Source organism: Peromyscus maniculatus, chromosome 2, assembly GCF_049852395.1.
Source record: "Peromyscus maniculatus bairdii isolate BWxNUB_F1_BW_parent chromosome 2, HU_Pman_BW_mat_3.1, whole genome shotgun sequence".
NCBI classification, from domain to species: domain Eukaryota; kingdom Metazoa; phylum Chordata; class Mammalia; order Rodentia; family Cricetidae; genus Peromyscus; species Peromyscus maniculatus.
Window position 1 is genome coordinate 153974162 of NC_134853.1, and position 24795 is coordinate 153998956.

Genomic DNA, 24795 nt, shown 5'->3' on the forward strand with positions numbered 1-24795 from the left:
AGTGGGCAGCTCACCATGTCCTCTCTGCCTGACACTATCTCAACTCAGGCCCACAGTGGTGGGGCCAAGCCACCAGGACCGAGACCTGAGCCCACACAAACCTTTGCCCCCTTTAAGTTGCTTTGTTTTCAGATGTTCTGGAACAGCAATAAGGAACTGAGTCCCATGTAGCCCAGGAAGGCCGAGAACTCCCGAGTCTCCTCCTCTGTCTCTCAAGGGCTGGAACTGCAGGGGTGTGGCACACTACACCTGCCTGAGTCCTCTTATCAGCCCCGGCACAGCTCTCAACTTCTGTGGAACGGATCAGCAAGACTCCTTCCCCCCCTTTTGATAACATGCAACTTATGTGATTTGGGGATAATTTTTTTTTGATAATTTTTAAAATATAAAAATAAGCAAACCATGAGAAAGGACGAGTCACTGGTCGTCTGCACCTAGGCATTCATCTGTGCAGCCACGTATGTGCATATTAAAGCCTGTTCAGGCTGAGCGGTGGTGGCGCATGCCTTTAATCCCAGCACTCAGGAGGCAGAGGCAGGTGAATCTCTGTGAGTTCGAGGTCAGCCTGGTCTACAGAGCAAGTTCCAGGACAGGCTCCAAAAGCTACACAGAGAAACTCCGTCTCGAAAAACAAAACAAAACAAAACAAAAAAAATCAAAAACAAAAACAAAAAAACAAAGCCTGTTCAGATTTTAGGAATAGGGGCTGGAGAGAGAGAAGACCCAATAGTTAACAGCATTGGCTGCTCTTGCACATGACTCAAGGTCAGTTCCCCACACAATGGCTTACAAACTCCAGTACCTGGAGGACCTGATGCCCTCTTCTGGCATTCTTGGGCACTGCACACTCATGGTGCACACACACACACACACACACACACACACACACACACACACACACAGGCAAAATATTCATACGCATAAAACAAGAACAAATAAATCTTTAAAAACATCAGTTCTGTGTCTGAAACAGCTATCCTAAGAAATATTCCTACATATGGAAACACAGGCAATTGTTAAAAAGACACCTACGTATCCATATGGTGCATACCTGGAATTGCATCACTCAGGGTAGAGACAAAAGGATCAGGAGTTCAAGGTCATCTTCAACTACATAGAAAGTTGAAGGCCAGGCTAAACTACATCTCCCCTGTTCAAAAACGGATTGAGCAAAAATAAGAGTGCTGGAGAGATGGCTGAGCCAGCTAAGAGTGCACACTCTTCCTGCAAAGGACCCAGTTTTGGTTCTTGGCGCCCACATCACATGGCTCACAACCTGTAACTCCAGTTCCAGAGGATCTGGTACACAAACATGCATACTCTCTACACACATCAATCTTTAAAATACAAAACCAGCCAGATTGCATATGTTATCTTACGGTATTATCACGATTATCTCTCCATGCTTTATCTAGTCTCATGGTTTTGATGGTTGAACATTACTCGTGTTTGGCTACACTATGATTTGTTCACCAAGTCCCTGGTGAGATTGTTTATGTTTTCAATCTTTTGCTCTTATAAACAAAGCTAGTACGCAAGTCCTTGTAGCTCACTATGTCAGAGTCTAATTTCAATACACTGTCAATGGCAAATTCTAACTTCAGGACTGAGAACAACATCAGAGATTTGAAAACCTCAAGAACCATAAATATGCCCATGCTTGATGCCAACTTATCACTTCAGAGGGAATTTCATATTTAGGAAATAATCAATCCCCAATGCTGGAAGACTCTTTGAATGAGAACGTCTGTTTACAGGATTATTGACACACTCAGTGATTTAATAAGGTATGGTAGACTAGTCCATAAAATACTATGAAATGCTTTCAGTGATGCTTTTGAAAGTGTGGATGACATAGGAAGACTTAAGACCATCATCTCAGGTCTGGAGACTAGAATAAGACACTGTGCGACACTAGCACACATGTGTGGAAACCCAAAGTTCAGCTAAAGAAGCCAGACGGGACCAGGGAGATGGCTCAGTCGTTAAAAGCACGGACTGTTCTAGCAGAGGACCCAGGTTCCATTCCCAGCATTCCTAGCATCTGTAACTCCAGTCCTTGGGTTTCTAACACTCTCTTTTGGCCTCCACAGGAACTACACACACAGTGCACTTACCCACATGCAGGCAAACACTGATACATTTATAAAAAAAAAAAATCAGATAAAAAAGCCAGATAAAAAAGAATACACATGGCTGGTTCTCTTTCCATTCACACAAAATTCAAAACCATATAGAACTAATCAGTATGTCAGTATTTGGTGGGCTCTTAGGGTACAGGACCATGGAGTCATTGGTATTCTCTGTTTCCTGTTTCCTGATTGCTGGTGACACACATGTGCATTTTGTGAAAAGTTACCCAGTGTTACACTTACAATTTGTGCACTTTTTAATGCCTTTACAAAGATTTGCTAATATAAAGAATAAATGGCCCAGGCCTGTATCCCCAGCTACTTCGGAGGCTGCATCAGGAGGATTGCAAGTTCCATCCTAGCCCGGGCTACCTATGGAGACCTTGTCTCAAACACAAAATCATTCCCATCTGGCTTTCGGTCATTCCCCTCCTGTGGCTCCCTTCAGGACCATTTGAGACATATTGAGCTGCTTCTAAATGAACACCTATCCTAGTAAGGATCAGAACAAAGGGGCATGTGTGGGCAAGGGGAACTGGTGACCCTATCCTGAAACCACCGCCTCTGGGTCTCTATGGAACGGATGCATCCTGCCTTCCATCTAGTCATCTGCAGGCTCCAAACCTCAAGTTGCCCCCCCCCCAGCCCCGCCCCAGTGTAGAAACTGTACCTACTCCTGGGGACACCCGAACCATATGCAGAGTGGACAGGACATTGGCTGAAACCTCTGTAAGGGACCCACACTCCTTACACAACTATTATGTCTGCTTTTCACATTTTACAGGATATGCCGGGTAGTCTGTGTCAACCTGACACAGACAGATTGGCCTGTGGATCTGGGTCTGCAGGGCATTTTCTCAGTTCATGACTGATGCGGGAGGTCCTGGGTTGTATCAGAATCCAGGCTGAGAAAGCCATGGGAGCAAGTCAGTACGCAGTACATCTCCACGGTTTCTGCCTCAGTTCCTGCCTCCAGGTTCTTGCCTCGGATTTCCCTGACGATGGGCTGTGAGCTAAAATAAACCCTTTCCTCACCAAGTTGCTTTAGTGACGTACATACAGCAGTGGAAAAGCAATCTAGTGTACAGTCTCTAGTGTACAGTCTCAGGCAGCCCAGGCTGGCCTCAAGCATTGTTATTAGCAGAGGATAACCTTGAACTCCTGATCTTCCTGTTTCCACAGCAACAGTGATGGGGTCATGTATATGCGACACCACACCCAGTTTATCCAGTGCTGGGAATCGAACCCAGGGCCTCATGCCTGCTAGGTAAGCCCTCTGCCAACTGAGCTACATACTGGGCCTGATTTTCTGAAGAGCTGTCATCCAGTTTCCTCATCCTGGGAACCCCTGGTTCTGGGAAAACACTTCCCAGGACTGACCTGTTCCCACCTTCATTCATTTGCTCTGTGAGTTCGAGGCCAGCCTGGTCTACAGAGTGAGTTTCAAAACAGCCAGGACTGTTATATGGAGAAACCCTGTCTCAGAAAACAAACAAACAAACAAACAAACAAACAAAGTCGTATGTGATAGATGCTCTTTAATGCTTTTGTTATGGTAGCCAAAGCAGGGTCTCACTCTGTAGCTCTGGCTGGCCTTTGAATTCACAGAGATTCTCCTGCCTCTCCCTGGTGCTGGAATTAAAGGTGTGCTCCACCACACGTAGTAAGTAGTTACTTTTCAAGGGGACCTATTTCAATATCATGAAAGAAATTCACACTTCCATCACGCCCTAGACTCCAGGATTTGCTGGAGAGGAGCTGGGAGAAGGAGCAGAGGTCAGAGGTCACAATGCTTGTCACAGTGCTTGTCGGGTACTCAATGCACATCTACAGGAGCCAGGACTTCTGGGACTCATTTGAGTCTTCACAACACCTCCTGTGGGATCCCCATTGATATTCCCCATCTTACAGGCAAGGAAACTGAGGCCCAGGGCAAAGAAATCATGCCTGAGGTTGGCAAATGGTGGGACCAGGAAGCTGACCCTGAAGCTGGCCCTGGCAACCTTCCCCCAAGTCCACCTTACTCTTATACAGGAAGTCTTCTCCTCTGGTCATGTTCAGCGAGAAGACAGCGTCCCCCAAAGTGGTGGCTGTGGTCATCTTGATCCTGCTGAGAACAAAGAAGAATTTTTGCTTTAAAACCAGGGTTAGTCTCACCACATCTATGATGCCTCTTTTGCTCTTTGCCTGGATGATTCTAGAATCCTCAAGCATGCAGTTTCTTTTGGCAGCAAGTAAAAATAAGGCCCATTCCTAGAAACTGTGTGTGTGTAAAAACAGTACCCCAGAATTGTAAGGAACTAACTTTCTTCCCTCCTCCTCCCTCCCTCCCTACCTCCTTCCCTTCTTCCCTTCCTTCCGACAGGGTCTCATATAGCCCAGGCAGACCCCTAACTCCATATATAGCTGAGGATGACCTTGAACTCCATCTCTTTAGTGCCGGGATCATAGGTTTGTTCCACCATACTCAGCAAAGAACTTAGAATGTGGTTTTCCTCCTTGAATTATTTTATTTATTTATTTATTTATTTATTTATTTATTTATTTATTTATTTATTTATTTATTTAATTTTTCAAGACAGGGTTTCTCTGTGTAGTTTTGGTTCCTGTCCTGGATCTTGCTCTGTAGACCAGGCTGGCCCCGAACTCACAGAGATCCGCCTGCCTTTGCCTCCCGAGTGCTGAGATTAAAGGCGTGCACCACCGTGGTCCAGCTAAATTATTTTTATTGATTTAGATTTATTTTATTTTGTGGATATGAGTACCTTTGCCTCATGTATGTATGGACATCACATGCGTGCCTGGTGCAGATGGCAGTCAGAAGAGGGTGGCAGACCTCCCGGAACTGGCATTACAGATGGCTGTGAGCCACCACGTGGGTGCTGGGAACAGAACCACGTTTTCTTGAAGAACAGCTGGGGCTCTTAACCACTGGGTCATCCCTCCAGACCCAGAACTTGTTTTCTCAAAGCAGTTTTGTATTGATACCAGTACAAACTCTGCTAGGCTGCTAAGACATGAACCTGCCATCTTCTCACATACCTCTGTGCTGGCTGTCTCAGGCATCAGCCTCCTACTCTCTACTGCAAGGACCCCGGCTCCACTCTCCTAGCTCTAATGGAAACATGGGTGAGTGTCTGCCTGGACAAGAGGGAGGCCATCTGTCCTCAGCTGGAGGCTCTGTCAGCTCTGGCCATAAGAAGGCTCCTGGTGGCCAGCCATGTTCATCTATAGGACAGGCTCTGCCTTCACATTCTCTGCCCCACTCCAGGTTCAGAGTCCCACCTGTCGCCCTGGTTCTTGCGATCTTCAGGGCATCCTATGGCTCAGTGCCCACTCCTTGAAACCTACAGGGCTCTGCCTGACCTCGCTTGTATAATCAGTCTTCCGCCCTGGGCTTCTGGTCACCTGATTCCCTTAGACAGGCTGAGGTGAGCCACATGCTCCCCAGCCTCAAGCCAGATACCCTTCCCAGATGACTCCCACCCAGACTGAGTTAAGGAGGTTGTTTTCTTCCTCCTCACTGCCACCATTAGCCAGAAAGCAGGGCTAGTGTCTGTGGCTTGGCTTTGCACGCTCCCTGGCAGCCCTTGAAGATACAGCCATGTCTGGTTCTTTTTCAGATCTGTCCCCCTCCCCCAGACAAACCACCATCTCCCCCTTGCCAGCGGGAGGGCTGTGGTAAGGGACAGAATTCCTCTCAGCTTTCGCTTGTCTATGAAATAAAGGGGCTCGTCCTAAGGGAGCTGAGGGTTAGGGGTGTAAATAGTACTTTTTGTTTTTTGAGATGGTGTCTCATGTATTCCAGGTTGACCTCGAACTCACAATGTAACTAAGGATGAGCATGATCGAACTCTCCTGCCTGCATGTCTCCAGTGCTGGATTATAGGTGTGTGCCCTCACACCTGGTTTATGTGGTGCTGAGGATTGAACACAGGGCTTCATGCTTGCTAGGGAAGCACTCTGCCGACTGAGTGATATCTTAAGTCTAAAAAGGGCTAGTCAGAGTTCAGTGACTGTAATCATAGTGCCAGAGCGATGCCTGCAGGAGGACCAGGATTTCAAGGCCAGCCTCGGCTACAAAGGGAGTTGAAGCTAGCCCAGGATAAGTAAGATACTATTATATATATAATTATATATATATATATAATTATATATATATATATATATATGTATATATATATATAAAAGCCAAGGATGAGAACTTGGGATGGAGGACTCCCTGTCCCCTTGCCTTTCCCATCACACAAGGCAGAGGTACTCAGATGCATTTGCCTAAGCCAGTTTCTGGCCCCACCTCTTCCAATTCGGGACACCACAGAAAACAGGGTTTCCCTTTCCATGGCTTCCAACCAGGACCCCGAGGCTCAGGGCTGTGGAGCTCACTCTCCTGTTCCTTTAGCCCAAAAGCTGTAGAGCAGCGCATGAACCTGACCTTGCCAACTGCAAAGTCTGCCTTCTTCCCGCCTTCCCCCTGCCCTCAGACGCACCTGGTGGGGGCTGCAGCCAGTCACCGCAGTAATACACAGATGCACACACACACACACACACACACACACACACACACACACACACCCACTCATACCCTTATACCGGCTCACACCCACTCCCGCATATTCCTATATACACACATACATACGCACTATGCACACATAAACACATACACACACATATACACATACTCTCATACCTATTCAGTCAGTCACAAATTCAAACATACACACACATATACACACACATACACATGTGCGCACACACACACACACACACACATGCCCGCGCACACACACACACACATACATACACATACCCACTCATACCCTTATACCGGCTCACACCCACTCCCGCATATTCCCATATACACACATACATACGCACTATGCACACATAAACACATACACACACATATACACATACCTTCATACCTATTCACAGTCAGTCACAAATTCAAACACACACACACACACACACACACACACACACACTGACCAGTGAGCAGCCTCCCAAGGACACAGGACACAGGCTCCTCCTCAGGTCCGTCTGGGTTCACCTCCTGGGTGCTGGGTTCCAGGTGCCAGCGGGCCAGTTACTTCTCTTTCAAGAACAGTGTGCAACCCCAGAGCCGATCCCGCCTCACCCCGGCAGCGAGGGCTCTCAATGGCATCTCTGTTCCTGCCACATTACAGAAGGTGGGAGGAAGGCGGTGAACACTGACGGCCAAGGAGGTGGATGTTTTCATGTGTGGGGGCCCCAGCAGCTGCAGTTAACCAAGTCAGGCCCAAGACGGGGGGAGGGGAGGACGGACACGGGGACGGGGGACGGGGGACGGGACACTGAGCCCTGTGCATGCCTGTGGCCGTGGGATGTCGGTACACTCTAGGGAAGGCAAGGCTGTTTCTCAGAGTGAGACCGACTCACAGCGCAGTGTGAGCAGAGCATGGCCCCCGTGAGACCCCATTCCATCCTCATCTTCCCTTTGGAAAGGAATAAGTGGCCACTGTGCCCGCTGAACCGATAAGGCACCAGGAGCCCTGAGCAGACAGGAGCCCCACCTAACGTAGGCGCTAACCAAATCTACACTAGGCCGTGGGTGGGGGTCTGGGACGGCACAGCCCCATCTCCGTGAACTCGCCTGACACTGCTTCCCAGAGAACACACACAGAAGAGATGGCCATCAGCAGTGTTGGGAGAAGGAAGGTTCCGCCCACAGAGCAGAGAATTGCCCTGACCTTTGACCCCACCCCTTACTGTGCGCTGCCGCCCCGGCCACACTGGGGACCTCTGCCTCAGCCCAGCTTTAGGCACACTCACAGACTCCACTGTTGCCCCCTCCCTTCGTTAACAAACCGCCCTGTGTGGGAGCTGTGCTGGGAAGTGTCGGAGGGTCAGGACTGTTTGCTCATCCCTCTCCCCGGGGTGGGAGAGCTGTTATCAGGAAGAATGCTGCCCCCCACCAACTCCTCAAGACAACATCTCCCCTCTTTCTCTGGGCTTCCAAGCCCCTCCCTGGATAAGACAAGAAAAACAAATTCCCAGCAGAAAAAAGCCACAAATGAGCAACGGCAGCCCAGAGTTACCGTAACCCATGAAAGCCGTCCATCTATGACGGGGTTGGGACGTAGCCCCGCCGGGAATGTTCTCGCCTAACATGTATGAAGCAGCGCCGGGTTCAATCCCCAACACTGCATAAACTGTGTGCACACCTGGAAGATGGAGCAAGAGGATCCGAAATTAAAGATCATCGTTGGCTACACATCAAGTTTGAGAACGGCCTTGGCTACATGAGAACCCTCTCAAAAAATGTTTTTTAAATTAAAAAAATGAAATAGGGGTTGGCAAGATGGCTCAGCAGGTAAAGGCACTTGCTGCCAAGCCTGATGATCTGAGTTCAGTCCCCGGGACCCCCATGGTAGATGGAGAGAGGCAGCTTCTAGAAGTTGTCCCCTAGCCTCTACACATGCACCATCAATGCACACACACAAAGTAAATGAGTCATTAAAAAACTAAATAAGATTAAAGAAAGCCCCGGCGTTCCGAAACATTGGGGCTGATGCAAGCTGCAGACAACCGGCCTTCATGTGGGCACAGTGCGGTTTTCACCCACTGGCACTGTTCCCTTCTGTGTTTTCCACGTAACAACCCTGTCAGTTTTAAGAGCTCTGCTCTGTGTCAAAGATTCAACTGCTAGGTCAGTGGATAGCAGCGTGGTAATTCCACCTCTGTCCAGCAGGTGGCGATACAGCAAGCTGTAGGTTAGACTGTAGAACTAAGGATTTTCTGTCTAAGGATTTTCTGCCCTGGAAAATAGCAATTCTATGGTCTTCGACAGTTTTCTTCTCTGGGTTAAATATCTTCCATTTCAACAATCCTTAAGGTGGGAGGGAGCAGGCAATGTTTACAATGTGCTGGAATTGAAGGTATGTTCCCTCACACTCGGCTCAGAACGGCATTTTTTAGTCTCAGATGGGTACCTAAATTCTGTCATTATTCCCTGGACCTCCTTACCCAGTGTCTTCCACCTGTTGCTTTTCGGACTGTTACAACAGAGCTTTTCTGTAGCCTTGTTATAGATGGGAAAATGTAGCTGGGTGTGGTAGCACACCCCAGAATCCCAGCACTCGGGAGGACCAGGAGTTTGAGGCCAGCCTAGGGTGCAGAAGCGGGGGCTGGGGTGTAGCTCAATTGGCAGAGTGCTTCCTTGGCATGCCCAAAGCCCTGGGTCGGACACCCCACACTGCAAAGCTGGTTACAGACACACCTGTAACCCCAGTGCTCTGGGAGGCAGAAATAGAGGCAGGGGGATCATCAGGAGACAGGTCGCATGCCCCGGGTGAGATGTCTGCCTGAGGGGAAGGAAGAGGATTCCACTCTCTCTGGACAGGAAGTTGACTGACCTGCTGGAGTTTGGTGGCTGTGCTACACTGGAAACCAAGCTCCCCTCAAAAGCCAACGGAGCAGAATCCTCTGCTACATCAACAGCCCCCAATGCCTCCTCATCCCCACACCCTCTCCAGGTGAGAGAACTCCAGGAGGCAGCTGCTAGTCTGAATACTGTGGAGCCCGCTGCCCGCTCCTTTACAAACGGGGAAACTGAGGACCGAGAGAGCCTCAGGGCGCTCTCTGAGGAGCAGCTCGTGGCTGTGTCTTTCTGACAGTGCAGAGCAGGGCCGAGAACAACACGGCACAAAATAAGCAGCTGGTGACCCACAGGTGACACCCCAGCCTGCATGTCCCCCACCTCAGTTTCCCTTTAGTGCCCCGGTGCCACGACAGTACTGTTCTCTGCTCCTAAAGCACCCAGGGTTCGGAGTCACTTCCAGTCACTCACTGAAAGCAAGATGCAGGCAGGATGACTCAGCAGGTAAGAGCCTGAGAGCCCAAGTTCGAATCCCGGGGACTCATAGTGGAAAGAGAGAACCCACTCCCAGAGTCTTCCTCTCTATCAGTCAGTCGGTTGGTCTCTCTTTCTCTCTGTCTCACTCTCTCTCTCACATGCACACACACATGCACATATGGTGGCACACATGTGCCCACATGTGCATACATATACATTATACATAATAATAATAACAATAATAATAATAATGCCCCCCATAGGCACTTATGTGTTGGTGTGCGTGGAAGACAGAGCTTAACCTTGGGTCTCATTCCTCAAGTGCCATCCACCTATTTAATGAGACAGGGTTACTTGTTGGCCTGAAGTTCACACGTAGGCTAGAGTGGCTGGCCAGTGAGCCCTAGGGGCCCTCTTGTCTCTGCCTGGCTGGCTATGGGGTTATAATCATGCCCTATCATGCTCCCCACTTTTTATGTGGGTGTGGGGGGAGGGGTCAAACTCAGGCCCTCATGCTTGTGCGGCAAGCACTGTACTGACTGAGCCATCTCTCTGCCCCCCTTGATTGTTTTTAGATTTATTTATTTTATGTGTGTGAGACTTTTGGCTGTATGCTGATGCACCACGTGCTAGCTGGTGCCCACAGAGGTCAGAAGCGGGCATCAGATCTCCTGGAGTTGGAGATGTGGATGGTTGGGAGCCACCATGTGGGTGCTGTAACCAAACCCGGGTCCTCTGAAAGAGCAGCCAGTGCTCTTAACCACTGAGCCACCTCTCCAGCCTGTTTTTGTTTGGTTTAAGAAGCATGGCTTGCTGGGAGGGGTAGAGCACTATAATAACCCAGTTACTCTAGAGACTGAAGAAGGGTTGCTACAAGTTGGAGTCCACCCTGGTCTTAATGTGTAACCCAGGCTGGCTCTAAATTCCACCCCCTACCTCGGCTTCTCCAGCGCAGGGGTTTCAGACCTGTGCACTGGGTACGGTGTGATCTGGATTTGGGTTTCTGCCTCTCCTGTCTTTCCTGAGGACACGGCAGGCTCTATGTGCTTGCTGTGGATGTGGATGGCTTATGTCGAGAAAAGATCTCTGGACCAGTGGTGACTCCTTTGTGGTTGAATGTCCCTTTCACAGGGTCACATATCAGATAGCCTGCATATCAGATATTTACCTGATGATTCATAACAGCAAAATTATAGTTATGAAGTAGCAACTATAATAATTTCATGGTTGGGGTCACCACAACATGAGGAACTGTATTAAAGGGTCGCAACGTTAGGAAGGTTGAGAGCCACTGCTTTGGAGCATCTGTGTGGAAGGAGGGAGAGCCAGGGACCCAGTGCTCTATTATCTAGGCAGGCCACTCTTTCTGGGAGCCCACTTGTCCTGATCTGTGGTCTCATGGCTGCGCCTGTTCATGGGGCCATGGTGGAGACCCCGGTAGTTGGATGGTTGGCCTGGGAGGGAGAAGTCCTGGATTAAAACCTTACCTTTGTTGCCCACTTGCTGTGGGACTGTGCCAAAGTCACTTGCTCTGTCTAGAGTGCAGTTTTCTCTCCAGGGGAACGGCCAGCCGGGACCCAGTGACCTTCTTCCTCTCAGCCTTCTACCTTAAGACTTCAGGCTTCCTGAGTGGTTCAGGACGTGGCCCCTCACCCTCCTCAAGCTGGCCGGCCTCCCACACCCTCCATTCCAGAAAGAGCACACCCCCTGTTTCCTGCCCGAGTCAGGACCTGGCAGGTCTGGGCTGCAGAGAGGACAAGAGAGAGGCCAATCCCAGCCTCTGAAGCTGCCCGCGGTGAGCGCTGGATGGCTGCCAGTCGCAACAGGCCTCAAGATACAGAGGGGCATTTGTCCGGGGACACACAGCCTCGTGTAAACCTGCGCTCTGGCTTTGGCAAGGCACCTCCTTCTCTCCACACCCTCTCGGGCTGCGGTAGCAGCTCCTGCTTGGCTGTGAGGTGGGATAGGAATGCCGGGCAGAACCCTCTGTATGACGGAGCCCGGCAAGCGAAGGGGTGGGAAGAAAGGAGGGGCATGATTTGTGTAGGGTGCAGCAGTGAGGGGCACCGCGGGGAAGAGGCGGGGAACAGTGGAAGACAGGAAATGCCCTGCATGGCCAGTGTTGGTCAAGAAGGCGAAGGACTGGTTCTAGACTTCCCCTCTGGCTAGATAAGAGACTAAGGGCACAGAATCCCCTTCTCTTCCAGACTCAGTTTCCTCGGCTGTAAAATGGGGTGATTGCCCTAACCTTGGCCTGAGAGGACCCCATTAAATAAAGTGATTTGTGAACACCCGGGGGAGGGGTATAATAAAGATGACCAAGTCTGGACCCAGACAGAATTAGATATAAATGCTGCCTGTAGGGGATGCAACTCAGCTGGTAGAGTGTTTGCCCAGCATGTACAAGGCTATGGATGTGATCCCCAGGCCAGCATAAACTGGGCATGATGGTGCACACCTGTAACCCCAACACCAGGAGGTGGAAGTATAAGGGGCAGGTGTTGTGGAATATTATTTTAAGATGTGTTACATTTGTTTATGCTGTGGAGTATTTGTTTGATGATACAAAGATGTGTTGCATTCTTTTATGTTGCATTTGTTTAACTTTGTGAAGCTGTGCTACTTTGCCTGTCTAAAACACCTCATGGTCTAATAAAGAGCTGAATGGCCAATAGTGAGGCAGGAGAAAGGATAGGCAGGGCTGGCATGTAGAGAGAATAAATGGAGTAAGAGTGAAAGTAGGATATACAGAAGTAAAAGGTAAAAGCCCAGAGGCAAAAGGTAGACGGGATAATTTAAGTTAAGGAAAGCTAGCTAGAAACAAGCCAAGCTAAGGCCGGGCATGCATAAGAAAGCCTCCATGTGATTTATTTGGGAGCTGGGGGGTGGCCCCTCAGAGAGCTAAAAGAGTAAAAAACAACCAACTAACTACATTTTGGTGTAGAGTAAACAAACAAACAAACAAACAAACAAGCAAACAAAAAACCAAACCCAGCAACAGGCGGGAGTTAAAGACTGTCTCAGCCACAGAGCAGGCTTGAGGTCAGCCCGGCTACATGAGACCCCATCTCAACAAACAGAGTGCTAGTTCCTTGTCTTGTTGCTGTGACACAATTCTTGACAAAGCCAACTTAAGGAAGGGGATGGTGGGGGAGGCTGGACGGTGGCTGCTGGTACTCAGATGGCATGCCCATTGTTATCCCAGGGTACCCGGTGGTGCTGCTGGTTACACTTAGGATGGGGGTCTCAGTTTAATTATCCCAGTCTAGGAATGTCCTCACAGACAGGCCAAGAGACTTGTTTCTTGAGTGACTCGGTGTCCTGTCAAGATGATTCTCTGTAGTGCTCATCACATCTCCAAAGACTTTTTATTTACTAATATGGGGGGGATACTTAAAAAAGTATCCCCCCCAATTTTATTTTTTTTTTCCTTTTTGAGACAAAGTCTCACTTTGTAGCCCTGGTGGACCTGAAATTCACAATGCCCCTCCCCTAGCCTCCTAAGTGTTAGGGTTCCAGGTCTGACTCCTCACACTTACCCCTCCCCACCCCTGACTTTAAAATAAGCTATGATCTCATTGGAGGACCTTCAGAATATTGTGGGCCTCCCTATTGTGCCAAGTGGCCTTCACGTGGGTTCAGGGTTCTCTAGGTGCCAGTCTGTCTGGGCATCCTCTCCCAGGTCTGCTGGACCCCATGTCTTCACCTCTGAGGCTCCTCCACAGAGCTCAGGGTCCCGGGACTTGAGGCCTTGCTCTCTGCAGAGCTGAGCTCAGGGCCCCGGTTGGTGACAAATGTCCTCCCTTCTGTGTGGTACCCATTTTGTTTGTTCCCGGGGTTGCATACATTCTGTTTTTAGAGGCTGATGGGGTCCCAGGAATCTCAGGCATGGAGGAGACATCCTAGGTGGTGGTGGTGGTGTGTGTGTGTGTGTGTGTGTGTGTGTGAGCACTCACAGCTTTAACTGCTCCTCCCAGCTCCTTGATGCCCGTGCTGGAGGTCTCACACTCACGTGGGTCTGGAGGTCTCACACTCACATCAGTCTGGAGGTCTCACACTCACACTCACGTGGGTCTGGAGGTCTCACACTCACACTCACGTGGGTCTGGAGGTCTCACACTCACATTGGTCTGAAGCCCCATCATACCCCTTTCCACTTTTCACCAAGAAAACTTAGGTTCAACAAGGCTCAGTAACTCATCCTGTTCACGGGTATCAGAGCAGGATCCAGTCCCCACCCCGTACTTCCCAACAACCCCACTGTCTCCCTCAGCATGCCGAGGGAGTGTGGAAAATAGTCTGAGGTGTGCAGAGCACTGGGCAAGTGTATTGGGCACAGGAGAGGCTGGGAAGATGCCCTGGCTGTGCAGGGTGCTGAGCGGGAGACGTGCCCTGTCACTGTGTGTCTCTGGGAACTGTGTGTTCCTGGTTGGCCCCAAGGGTGGGGGAACCTTGGCCAGGAGGTGCTCACAGGCTAAACAGGCTAATGGGGACTTCGTTCCTCATCATGAGTCCCAGAGTCACATCTGTTTACCGCACACCACAGAGCTGCGGAGCTGGGGAATGGGCTCTGTCCGTTGGGGACCTTTGAGTGGATTCGAGGGAGCAGCTCAGTCTCAGAGGATGAAGGGGCGGGAAGCAGGAGGTCCTGGGTCCAAAGTTTACCTTAGGGGCTTACTTCCTCCTCCAGATCACACCCAGCTCTTCTGCTGACCCAGTAGACATCATTTTGTTAGGCAGAGAGAGGAAGAGATGCCTGGCGGGGCTCAACTGTGGGAATGCAGACTGGATTGGGGAGGGCTAGACACTCAGGAAGGGGAAGGAGGTAGCCTGGGCTAATTCTGGACAGTACAAAAGGAGAGGTAACTGAGCACCAGCATTTGTCACTTTGTGCTTCCTGGCTGTGGATGTAATGTGACCAGCCTCCTCAGAGTCCTGCCACCATGACCTCCACACAGTGAGGAGGGACTGCACTCTTGAACTGGGAGCCAAAATAAGCCCTTTCCCCTGAAGCTGCCTTTTTTTTTTTTTTTTTTTTTTGAGACAGGGTTTCTCTGTGTATTCTTGGCTGTCCTGGAACTCGCTCTGTAGACCAGGCTGGCCTCAAACTCACAGAGATCCACCTGCCTTTGCTGCCCAAGAGCTGGGATTAAAGGCGTGTGCCACCACCACCCAGCTTAAAGCTGCTTTTTTATCAGGGTGTTTTTATCATAGCAACAGGGCAGTAGCTGAGACCATGTAGGCTTGTTGTGTGAACAGAATGAAATACACACAAAACGTCCCCAGCGGGCAGAAACTTCAGTGAATAGACTCCCCCGACCCCAACCTGTTGGAACCTCCCCACACACTCCCAGCTTGCATTCCAATCAAGACAAAAATCATAGCTAGGATTGTTGCTCAGTCAGTCAAGCGCTTGCCTCAAAAGCTCGAGGACCCAGGAAAAAGGCTTGGCATGGCAGGGCATGTATGTCATTTCAGAGATGGGGAATGGGGTAGTGGAGATAGGTGGATCCCTGGAAACACCTAGGCCAGCTAGGCTTTGGTGTTTGCCTATGTGGGGAAGTCTCAGGCCAATTAGAGATTTCGCCTCAAACAAAAGGTAGAAGGTGCCCGAGGACCAACTCCCATGGTTGGTTGTCCTCTGACCTCCATATTTGTGCACCGTGTGCACCCCCCCCCACCCCCAACACACACACAAAACTAAGAGAATAAAGCAGCTTGGGCTCTAAAGGAAGAAGAAGGGGGAGGGATGTCAGGCTATCCAGGTTCCAAATGCATAAAGAGATAATTTAATTCCCCTTCCCTCCTGCTGTCAACTCGGAGTTACGTAATCGAACTTCCCCAGGCCTCCTCTCCCTGCCCCGAGGCCCAGGTTCTGAGCAAACAGGCGCAGCCCCGGGGAGGACAGACATGGAGGCAGCAGGTGAGGACCGAACTCTGGGTGGTTCAGCCTGCTTGGAAGAACACAGAGCTGTCCCTAGTTGGGCTTAGATAGCTGACAGGTTCCACAGCAGCATGAACAGGAGGAGATTGCAGCTGGGCTGAGAGTCACAGCCCTGAGGACACATGAGGCCCGACACCTCTCCTGCTCCCCCTCCTGCTCCCTGTCTCCTGCTCCCCGTCTCCTGCTCCCCCCTCTCCTGCTCCCCTCTCCTGCTCCCCCCCTCCTGCTCCCCCCTCCTGCTTCTCTGCCACCCATCACCCACACACACCATAAGTGGACTCTTTCAGAATGTTTGGTTTTCCCAGCAGGGTGTCATCCGTCTCCTGAGTGTCCTGTCTTCTGTCCTCCATATCCTGGTGTGTGGTGAGAAGGACAGTTTCGGAATTGGTCCTGGGTTTGAATTCTGGTCTAGCTATGAGCCCTGGGCTATGACCTCCCTAAACCCCTCCATTACCACCAGTTGGCTTGTGCCTTGTCATCAGAGATAACTCTTAATAACAAGTGGCAATGGCTTAGCCTTAGCGTGGACACCAGGCCCAGGAGGAGTCTCACCTCCTAAGTCATTTAGCCAGGTGCACTGACCCCTAGTGGCCCAGCCACAGGGACTGAAGAAGTCCTGGACTCTCACTCTGGTTAGGAGCCAGTCTCCCCAGGGACTTGTCTTCACCTCTCCCAAGTCCCCTCTTGCAGCAGCTGGCACATGGGCATGCCAGGTCTGGCTACCCTGTGTCGTCTGTGCTCTCAGAGAACAAACCTGCCTCAGTCATCACCACCTTGCAGCCCCCGGCCCGGAGCTGCCTTTTGGAAGGCCCTGGAAGGCGTAAAGGAGGGGAAGCCTGCAGGTGTGCCAGCTGTCTGAGAGCTGAGCCTCGTGGAGGCACACAGCGAGTCCCTGAGGTCATGCAACAGCCACCGGTGCCTCTGTCACTTGGTGTAGAAGAGGGACCTCACAGCTTCAACCCCGATGCTGGCCATGGCGCACATGTCTTTAATTTCAGCCCTCGGGAGGCAGAGGCAGGTGGATCTCTGTGAGTTCCAGGCCAGCCTGGTCTACAGAGTTTTGATACTGAGTTCCAGTATAGCCAGAGCTACACAGTGAAACCCTGTCTCAGAAACAAAAAACAAAACAGGAACTGGACCTGGATGTGGTGGTTCATGATCTTAATCCCAGCACTTGGGGATTGGAGGCAGGAGGATCAGAAGTTCAAAGCCAGCCTCAGCTACATAGTGAGTTTGAGGTCTTGTCTCAAAAAGTCAGGCTCCAGGAGCTGAAAAGATGGCCCAGTGGGCCGGGCGGTGGTGGCGCACGCCTTTAATCCCAGCCCTCGGGAGGCAGAGCCAGGCGGATCTCTGTGAGTTCGAGGCCAGCCTGGGCTACCAAGTGAGCTCCAGGAAAGGCGCAAAGCTACGCAGAGAAACCCTGTCTCGAAAAACCAAAAAAAAAAAAAAAAAAATTAAAAAAAAAAAAAAGATGGCCCAGTGGGTAAGGACACTTGCCTACAATCCTGACAACCTGAGTCCAATCCCCAGAACCCACAAGACAGAAGGAGAGAACCAACTTCCCACATGTGTGCCATGCCGTACAGACCCCTCCAAAATAAACAAATGTAATAAAACATATGAACAAAACCACACCAAAAGGGGGGCCCAAGCATTGTCCCAATTCAACAGTCACACAAATGGCACTAGTTAAGTGGGTCACACAACAAAGCCACAAGTCAGGAATCTGGGGAAGGGACAGGCAGGGAGGAGGGCAGGTTGAAAGGGGTGGGAGAGAGAGAAGACAGAGAAAGAGAAGAAGGGATTGGAAAGAGATGGGGTGGGCAGGAAAGAGCAGCCAGGATGTATTAAACGTTAGTATAAAATTGTACGGAACTAACTTAGTCCAGCAAAGGAAACCAGCATCCTGCACTGGGAAGCCAGCCCAGTCAGTGAAGGTCTTGCCTGAGTTCAGACCCTGGAACCCACATAAAACCATGCCTGGGCAGTGGTGGTGCACACCTTTAATGCCAGCACTCAGGAGGCAGAGGCAGGGGGATCTCTGTGAGTTTGAGGTCAGCCAGGTATACAGAGCAAGTTTCGGGACAGCCAGAGCTACACAGAGAAACTATCTCAACAAACAAACAATACAAACAAAAAGCCATGCATGGTGCTGGCCTTAGTCCCAGCCCTGGGGAAGAGATAGGGGAATCTCTGGACCTCACTTGGCCAGCCAGCCTAGCCTAATTGGTGAGTTCCAGGGCAATGAAGGATGCATGGTGGTGTGAACCTGTTATCTTAACACTCAGGTGTTGTAGAATATTTAACTAGGCAAAGATGTATTACATTGTTTATGTTGCAGAATATTGATTTAGCTATGTAAAGGTGTGTTACTTTATTATTTTTTTTCAAGACAGGGTTTTTCTGTGCAGCTTTGCGCCTTTCCTGGATCTCACTCTGTAGACCAGGCTGGCCTCGAACTAACAAAGATCCACCAGCCTCTGCCTCCCAAGTGCTGGGATAAAAGGCGTGCGCCACCGCCACCCGGCATGTTACATTTATTTATGTTGCATTTGTTTAATGATGTAAAGATGTGTTGCTTTGCCTGCCTCAGGCACCTGATTGGTCTAATAAAAATCTGAACAGCCAATAGCTAGGCAGAAGATGGATAGGCAGGGTTGGTGGGCAGAGAGAATAAGTAGGAGGAGAAATCTAGGCTAGAAAAGTAATGAGGGAGAAAAAGAGGAAGATGCCCAGGGCCAGACAGACAGACACAGAGTAGGACATGCAGAGTGAAAGAAATGTAAGAAGCCCCAATTCAGAACATAAATGAAGAGAAACAGGTTAAATTATTATTGTTCTTATTATTATTTGGTTTTTTCGAGATAGGGTTTCTCTGTGTAGTTTTGATGCCTGTCCTGGTTCTCGCTTTGTAGACCAGGCTGGTCTTGAACTCACAGAAATCCGCCTGGCTCTGCCTCCCGAGTGCTGGGATCAAAGGCGTGCGCCACTGCCGCCTGACGAAACAGGTTAAATTATAAGAGCTAGTGGGACAAGCCTAAGCTAAGGCCGAGCATTCATAACTAATAATAGGTCTCTGTGTCTTGATTTGGGAGCTGACTGGTGGCCCCAAAGAAAGCCTGCTACACTCAGGAGGCAGAGGCAGGAGGATTACAAGTTCAAGGTCATCCTTGGCTACATGGCCAGCCTGGGCTACATAAAACTTTGTCTTAAAAAAGGAAAGAAAAAGACAAGTGCTTTGGTGACCTCGGTGAGGTAGCAACCAGGCTCAGAACCAGCACAGAACAGCTTAGGCGTCCCTGGATGGAACGCAGCCGTAGCATGCCCTTGGCTTAACAGTTCCTGCAGCCTGCCGTTCCTGCTTGATGGGTTAGGCTGCCAGGCTCCCAGGTTGGCCCGTTCTCAGCGATTATGGAGCATCTTGACATTCCAATATTTAGAAGAACTCCTGAACGCCAGAGGAACTCAAGTTCAAGGTCACCATGGGCTGTGTTGTGAGACCCGGTCTCTAACAAAACTAAACAAAGGTCTGTGTGTAGCCCAGTTGGCAGAGTGCCTGCCTAGCACCACTCAGGTCAGGCATGGCGGCATGCACCTGTAACCTCAGCACCCTGGAGGCAGAAGCAGGAAAAGCCTGTCTCAAACAAAGATAAACACCCTCGACCCTAAAGTGCAGGACGCTGCCTCTACCCTGGCTCCCCACACTTTGCAGTGTGATCATGGGGTTTGTTTCTTTTCATAGTTAGCTATTTCCTCCCGAATAGTCTCTATGGGTCTTTGTGTGTTCTACCTTCTGAGGCTTTATTTATTTGCCTAGGGATGCTTTTATGGTGAGTTCATGTGTAGATGGCTGTTTGGCTGGCTATACGGCCCTGGACAGAACGGTTCTTTTCTTTCAATTCCGAGGACACCTCCACCTCCACTTCCCTTATCAGGTGAGTGATCTGCTGCTCTCCGTTTTGTTCTTAGCCTTTCACTTTTTAAAAAGAAAACTTCTATGCTACATGTACGTGTGTTTGTTTGCACACATGTCTATGCAGCTCCTGCATGTCTGGTGCCCATGGAGGCCAGAAGAGGACTTGGATCCCCTGGAACTGGAGTTAGACAGTTGTGAGCTGCCATGTGGGTGCTGGGAATTGAACTCAGGACTTCTGGAAGAGCAGCCAGTGCTCTTAGCCGCTGAGCCGTCTCTCCAGCCTGCCTGTCCGGTTTTCAATCTCAGCTTCACCGTGATATCCATGTCCGTCATTCTGAGACCTTTCAGTCTACACTCATGTACTCTCCTGTCATTGGGAATATTAAACCTCCATTATTTTCTCAGTGATTTCCTTGTTAACTTTTTCTTTGGGTTTCTTTCTTTTTTCCCTTCTTTTTTGGACAGGTTCTAACCTAGCCCAGGCTGGCCTTGACCTCTATGTACCTGAGGGTGACCTTGACCTTGGACTTCTGATTTTCCTGGCTCTACCTCCCAAGTACTGGGATGACAGATGTGCACCACGATGCCCAGCCCCTCCACTCGCCTGTGTGAGGACATGCTGTCCATCTCCTTTAGTGACTGTGCTTTGCCTGTGGCTCGACTGTCTGCCTTTCCTTCAGAGAAGTCATACTTCTCAGCTGCTGTTATGATCTGGGTCTGAAATGTCCCCACTTTAGTTCCTATTTTATCGCATGAGCAGACACCATGACCAAGGCAACTTATAGAAAATGCATTTAATTGGGGGCGTGCTTGCAGTTTCAGAGGCTGAATCATGACCATCATGGTGGAGAACGTGGTGGCATGCAGGGCAGCATGATGCTGGAGCAGGAGCTTACATCCTGATCTGCAGGCAGCAGGGTGGGGGAGGAGAGGGAGAGGGAGAGAGGGAAGAGAGAGAGAGAGAGAGAGAGAGAGAGAGAGAGAGAGAGAGAGAGAGAACCTGGCATGGGATTTTGAAACCCCAAAGGCCACCCCCAGTGACACACCTACTCCAACAAGACCACACCTCCTAATCCTTCCCAAACAGTTCTACCAACTGGGGACCAAACATTCAAACATGAGCCTATGGGGGCCGTTCTCATTCAAGCCACCAGTCCCCAACAAGCTCATGTGTTTGAACACGTGGTCCCCAGCTCTGGGACTGTTTTGGCAGGTTGTAGAACCTTTGAGTGTGTGGGGGTTCCAGCTGGTGACAGTGAGTCTCTAGGGTGGCCCTTGAACTGGTTCTGAGTGACCCACTCCTCAAGCCTCTGCCCCCACAGATGGGGCCACAGTACCCTCCCCACCGCCAAGTAGCTTCCCTGCCTTCCGTTCCCCCCTTAAGATTTAAGTTACCACAGGCAGAGGTGGGGCTTCATTGAAGCCGGTGAAGAAGAGCTAATTCTTCCTGGACGAAGAAATAGAATCTAAATTTGACCTCTGCTTCTGGCATTCTAGACTACCCAAGAAACATTACACACTATTGCCTCCTTTTAAGAGTTAATCCAGGGGCTGGAGAGACGGCTCAAGGGTGAAGGCACTGGCTGCTCTTCCAGAGGATCCGGGTTCAATGCCCAGCACCCACATGGCAGCTCACACCTGTCTGTAACTCCAGTTCCAAAGGATCTGGCACCCTCACACAGACAAATGTGCAGACAAAACACCAATGCACAGAAAAGAAAATGAATAATAAATCTTTAAAAAAAAAAAAAAAAAAGAGTTAATCCAGCCAGACCTGTCAATCATCTGGCTAGGAGTCCCTCCCCCAGGAATGCGGAAGATGGACTAAGGAGATGAGAGGACCAATTGTGCCTTAGTGGGACGGATTATTACTCCCCTCCCTCTGTACAGACACTTGCAGAGCCTGGTTGGAACTTTCCCTTTCCCATTTTCATTTCAGCTTTTCTGTCCAAAGCTTAAGCATGTTCTCCCCACCACCCTGGGCTCCCTCACTATTTCTCTGAAGTCTCTCTCTCCCCTTGATTCGTGTGGCAGCTGCTGAGAGTCAGAGTTTGTCTGCTCTGTCGTTGGTTTCTCAAATGCTAACAAAATTGACCTCCAGCTTCCTTCCAAGTTCATTTTTAAATTTATTTGTTTATTTGGATTTTCGAGACAGGGTTTCTCTGTGTAATTCAATTCTTTTATTGACTAGACTCAACACCCACAAAGGGACCCCTGGGTTTCCCCCGTGGAGCCCCACCACGGTGGACTGTAGTCCTTTGAACTGCGAGCCCAGATGAGCCTCTTGTCTCTGTCACAGCCTCTGTCACAGCCACGGGAAAAGTAACTAACCCTGGCGTGAATTTGGGCAGGTGGGTCCAGGTTCTCGGATGTGTGAGCTACTGCCTGGTAATGGCCTTGAGGGCGTGACCAAGGGGCAAGAGAGGGACAAGGCTGTCCCAGGGCAGAGCCACACAAGAATCCTTGGCCACCCCGACTGGCGGATGCTCTGTGAGGTGTGACTGTCAGCCTGCACCTGTGAGTTCCCAGACAGGAGCAAGCTTGGCGGTAGACCTCTTTGTGGAGACTCTGAAGCGGGGTGGGGGTGCGGGTAGGATGCGGCGTGCATGAGAGTTTGCTTTTTTTTTTTTTTTTTTTTTAGAGGGTCTCATGTTGTCCAGGCTGACCTAGATCTTACCATCCTCCCACTTCTGCGGCCTGAGTGTTGGGGTTGTGCGCCATGCTTGAGTTGGTCTTGTCTGTTTTTGTCAACTCCTCACCAACCCGCCCCCTCCCCAGCTTTCAGATGCCCAGATCTTTACCTTTTAATGGCAGCTGCCAGTTTCTGCATAGAAGAAGCATATGGCGTTTGGCCCAAGACAAGGACAGAGACCTAAGCAGGTGACCTTCCCGAGCCCTGGACAGTGGAAGGTGTGTGTCCAGGTTAGGTGTGTGTGCAGTCATCACACACTGAAAGCTTCTGCAGTCAGCCTTCTGGGTCTGCAGGGTCCATGTGCCTGGGCTTAGCAGGGCACGGTTGAATATATTCAGAAACTGGCTGGCTGGCTCATGGAGTAGAGGTGCCCGCTGCCAAGCCTGACGACCCGAGTTCAAGGCCTGGGACCCACATGATAGTAAGAGAGAACCAACTCTCAAAAGTTGTCCTCTGACCTCCACATGAGTTCCCTGGCGTCCTTCCCTCCCTGTACCCCTGTACAAAGAAACACATTGAAAAACTCTGCATCTGGTTCTTATTCCCTAAAACAATAGTCTCCAAATTGCTTACACTGCCTTAGGTGTCTTAAGCTTCAGCAGTAACACAAAGATGGTTTAAAGAAAGGAGGAAATTAAAAAAAAAAAAAAAAAAGCCGGGCAGTGGTGGCACATTCCTTTAATTCCAGCACTCAGGAGGCAGAGCCAGGAGGATCTCTGAGAGTTCGAGGCCAGCCTGGGTTATAGAGTGAGTTCTAGGAAAGGCTCCAAAGTACACAGAGAAATCCTGTCTCAAACAAACAAACAAACAAACAAACAAAAGAAACCTACAAAAGACCACCACCACCAACAACAACAACAACAAAAAATCTGGAGGCAGTGTGCCCTAACAGTTATCACAGCAGGCCCCAGATACAAGGCTCTCCAAAGGGGATGCTGATATTATTAAGTGATTGCTGTGGACATTATCATCTCTGATTAATGAGTCAGGGAATGGTAGTTCAGAGACAGGAGGTTTGAACCAGACACAGATGCAAGGGTCCAGCATGGGGTGAAGTCCCTGCTGTCTTCCTGCCCCAGTTCTGGCACAAGACCAGGTGGATTTCTAGAGCCTGGATTCCCAAGGTGCTGCGATCTTTTTTTTCTTTCCCGAGACAGGGTTTCTCTGTGTATCTTAGTGCCTTTCCTGGAACTCACTCTGTAGCCCAGGCTGACCTCGAACTCACAGAGATCTGCCTGCCTCTGCCTCCTGAGTGCTGGGATTAAAGGTGTGTTCCACCACCACCTGGCTAAAAAGACAACTATTAACCTCAAATATTTTACATTGGTATGGATTTTGGTATATTGATACGGATTTAGAGTTATTTTTGCTATACTCTGTGTAAGTTTCTACTCTTGTTTGGGGCATTATGCTTATGCAGCTTTTTTTTTTTTTTTTTTTTTTTTTGGTTTTTCGAGACAAAGTTTCTCTGCGTAGCTTTGTGCCTTTCCTGGGACTCACTTGGTAGCCCAGGCTGGCCTCGAACTCACAGAGATCCGCCTGGCTCTGCCTCCCGAGGGCTGGGATTAAAGGCGTGCGCCACCACCGCCCGGCTTATGCAGCTTATTTTAAAATATGATGTATAATTAAGAAATTCAGGTCCATAGTTAGTCATCTGTAATAATCAAACTTGTAGATCGATAGATGGTCTTCAAACATTCAAAGACCTAAGAATATGGCATTTAAGATGTCTAACAACCTAAGGCTTTTCATGACAGTGAGACAGGTGTGCTCCTGGCAATACCAATCTACTTCATAAAAGGATGATGGGCATTGAAGAACCTCCATATGGAGTTTGCTTTCATTATGGCAAAGCTAGCCATTTGGGCAAGAAACTGCCCTTGCCTTGGCTGCTGACAGAATGCTGTACAAACTGGACAAGCAGGACACACAGGAAAATGACTGCTGAACTTTGCCAAGACTAGATGGGACAGTCCTTCAAAATCCCTGCATCAGAGAAGAGTCTGCCAGATATCCTAGGCCTGTAGGCTGAATGAAGATGGATGCTCTAATGTTGCAGAGGAAACTTGAGTGACTGTTCAGGCAGCCAGATGTCTGTCATTTCTATAGTTTTGAAGTGTCTTGCACTGCACTTTCTGTTTACTTAGGTAATATATCCTTCTGGGACCTTTAATGGAGTTGAAGACTAATTTAAATATGAACATACTTATAGTTTTTCCTTAGTTATGATAGAAGGTAAATTGAGTATAAAACTTTGGACTCACCAAGATAGGAGAG

General features: G+C 49.7%; 1 protein-coding gene across 4 annotated transcripts in view; it reads right to left on the reverse strand.

The window, feature by feature from the left end:
- Nucleotides 1–24795, reverse strand: part of Ncmap (non-compact myelin associated protein) — a 32409-nt gene that overhangs the window by 5682 nt on the left and 1932 nt on the right. The window contains exons 1-2 of one of the 4 annotated variants that reach the window (XM_015994550.3): nt 7122–7299; nt 4157–4239 (exon numbers count right to left, since the gene is read on the reverse strand). In XM_015994550.3, coding sequence (XP_015850036.1) covers nt 4157–4232 — 76 coding nt within the window. In that variant the 5' untranslated portion in view covers nt 4233–4239; nt 7122–7299. Of the gene's footprint in view, nt 1–4156; nt 4243–6424; nt 6515–7121; nt 7300–24795 lie in introns of those variants that run through there. The other 3 variants (XM_076565388.1, XM_076565390.1, XM_076565389.1) reach the window with 3 other exon arrangements.